The 2577-nt window shown below is 31.9% G+C and overlaps 2 protein-coding genes across 2 annotated transcripts; one reads left to right on the forward strand and one right to left on the reverse strand.

Moving 5' to 3' along the window:
- Positions 1-5: 5 nt before the first annotated feature.
- On the forward strand, positions 6-754 carry LOC102604180 (UDP-glycosyltransferase 73C5-like; the record flags this gene model as incomplete). The annotated part of the gene is made up of 1 exon (XM_006367198.2): positions 6-754. A coding segment is annotated over one exon (741 nt), but the record flags the coding sequence as incomplete, so codon positions are not given.
- Positions 755-1342: 588 nt separating this feature from the next.
- On the reverse strand, positions 1343-1936 carry LOC102604514 (mediator of RNA polymerase II transcription subunit 10b-like). Its single transcript, XM_006367199.2, has one exon. The coding sequence runs from the start codon at positions 1805-1807 to the stop codon at positions 1433-1435; it is 375 nt and encodes a 124-aa protein (XP_006367261.1). The 5' UTR covers positions 1808-1936; the 3' UTR covers positions 1343-1432.
- Between the last annotated feature and the right edge of the window lie 641 nt (positions 1937-2577).

Here is a 2577-nt window from a genome sequence, read left to right on the forward strand (position 1 = left end):
TTTGGACCATTGGCCCTGTTTCACTCTGTAACAAAGAGAAACATGACAAAGCTGAAAGAGGGAACAAGGCTTCAATTGATGAGCACAAGTGCCTAAACTGGCTTGATTCTTGGGAACAAGCCTCTGTACTCTTTGTATGTCTTGGAAGCCTATCGCGCCTTTCCACGTCTCAGATGGTAGAGCTAGGGCTCGGCCTACAATCATCGAAACGACCCTTCATTTGGGTTGTTAGACACATGTCAGATGAGTTCGAGAAATGGCTAGTGGAAGAAGATTTTGAGGAAAGAGTTAAAGGACAAGGACTTTTAATCCATGGTTGGGCGCCACAAGTACTAATATTATCTCATCCTTCAGTTGGTGCATTCTTGACACACTGTGGATGGAATTCGAGCCTAGAAGGTATAACTGCTGGCGTGGCGATGATCACTTGGCCAATGTTTGCCGAGCAGTTCATTAATGAGAGGCTAATAGTAAATGTAATCAAGACAGGAGTGAAAGCGGGCACGGAGAGTCCAGTGATGTTTGGGGAGGAAGAAAAATTGGGAAAACAAGTAAGCAAAGATGATATTAAGAAGGTGATTGAAGAAGTAATGGGTGAAGAAATGGAAGGTGAAATGAGAAGAAAAAGAGCAAAAGAATTAGGAGAAAAGGCAAAGAGGGCTGTGGAGGAAGGGGGTTCCTCTTACCTCAACTTGACACAATTGATTCAAGATGTCACTGAGCAAGCAAATTTTTTAAAAGGTTGATTTAGGAGATCATAGTTCAAATCAAGTGTAATAGTAATGCTATATCGGGTAAAGTTCAGTTACTTTAATATAACCATGAAATTGGTATTTTTATATATAAATAAGGTTATCAATGTATTAAGACTTTATGTGAAAATTTTCATGATTCACATAGTCCTTGAATTTAAAGGCTGCTTCTTTTTCTGTTTGATCTATGATACTATCTGATAGCTTATCCAAATCATGGGTTTCTATTTTATCTTGTTTGTGCATATTCTTCATGTTTTTTCTCTTGGTACATATAAAACACACACTGAATATCTAGATAGCCCTTTAAACTTGGCATAATTTGTAAGATTGTTGCTCAAAGTTAGTCAATGACCAAATAAACACTTAAATTTGACAGAAGTGTATCTAATAAACATACGCATGCGTACATGGGAACTTTCCAGCGCGAATGCAATGTGCGTATCAAACACCTGCTAGGAAAAAAAAGGCAAAGTGAGTGATATACACTTGCTTATGATGTATTGCATAGACCAACTATTGAATGACACATGTAATTTCATACTTATTCGTCTATTTATGAATAAAAAACCTAATTGGATAAATAAAAATTTATACTGAATCGACATAATTCTTATTCAATAGTAAAACATATATTATACAATAAAAAAACATAGTGGCATCTGCCATCTTTTAAAATCCTAAATCCGCCTCTGTCTGTAATCTTCTACCTCATCAGGAAAAGCGTGTTCTAGATCCTCCAATAGATGCCCTCTTAAATCCTTGAATGCATCAACTTTCCCTTTAGTAATTTGATTTTTTGCAATACAATTGTTCAACAGATCCCTAGCAAATTCATCTGGATTCTTTCCATTATCAATTAAGTTGAGAACTTCCATTGGCACTTTAATACTATGACAATTTTCTCCTAATTTGGCCATATTATCAAACTCAAACACAAGATTATTCAGATGAGAAGCAACGTTAACGTCGAAAGAAGAAAGCTGATGAAGAATTTCTAAGGTTTTGTCGATTGAATATATGACTTGATTCAGATTTTGTTTTGATGAGTCCATTGTTTATGTTTGGAATAGACAAAACAAAAATTTAGAGGCAAATATATAGAGGTGAGAGATGGGTTTAAATAAGGAAACTTTGGTGATTTGGCCGTGTTTTGTTAGGAATAGTAGAGAAATCCCAATCCATAAAGGAAACGGAAAAGGTACATAAGGTTTTAAGAAAAAATCTTAATTTTACTTACCATAACAATATTAAAATATTATTTTTGTCATAACTGAACTTTATATACAATAATAATAAAAATATATGGAAAAGGGCTTAAAGTATTTTAAAATTATGTAAAACTGAAAGATAATGAATTCAGTTAATAGATTGGTTTTAAAATATTTTTGTCGTTAATAGTTTGATCCAAAAATCTATATATTGTTATTTAATGGGTTAAGAATAAATTTTTTTCAAATAAATATATTGTTTTTTGGACATATTTTTTTTTAATAATGATTTTTTTAAAGTGTGGAAAATACTTGTCTACTTCACTTTGTAAAAGATTAAGAAATAAGAATATTTACTATTTTATTAGGAATTTTTTTAGCATTATGTAAATGAAAATTAATAATGAGTTACCATGATCTTTATATATATGACCTATATTATTGGTGAAAAAGGTATATAGGATTATTCTATTTTAATTGTTAAAAGGAGATTGAGAATGATTTTTTTATTATTTATTTATTAATTAAAATGATCTAAAAAGAAAAGAAGCAAGAATTGAGTATTGCATATGATGTATTGCTTATACCAATGGCAATTATTGAATGAACGTGTA

This window comes from Solanum tuberosum, unplaced genomic scaffold, assembly GCF_000226075.1.
Source record: "Solanum tuberosum cultivar DM 1-3 516 R44 unplaced genomic scaffold, SolTub_3.0 scf00736, whole genome shotgun sequence".
NCBI classification, from domain to species: domain Eukaryota; kingdom Viridiplantae; phylum Streptophyta; class Magnoliopsida; order Solanales; family Solanaceae; genus Solanum; species Solanum tuberosum.

Bases quoted from the DNA above. Each gene is read 5' to 3' on its own strand.
- LOC102604514 (XM_006367199.2), bottom strand. From the start codon at position 1,807: ATGGACTCATCAAAACAAAATCTGAATCAAGTCATATATTCAATCGAC.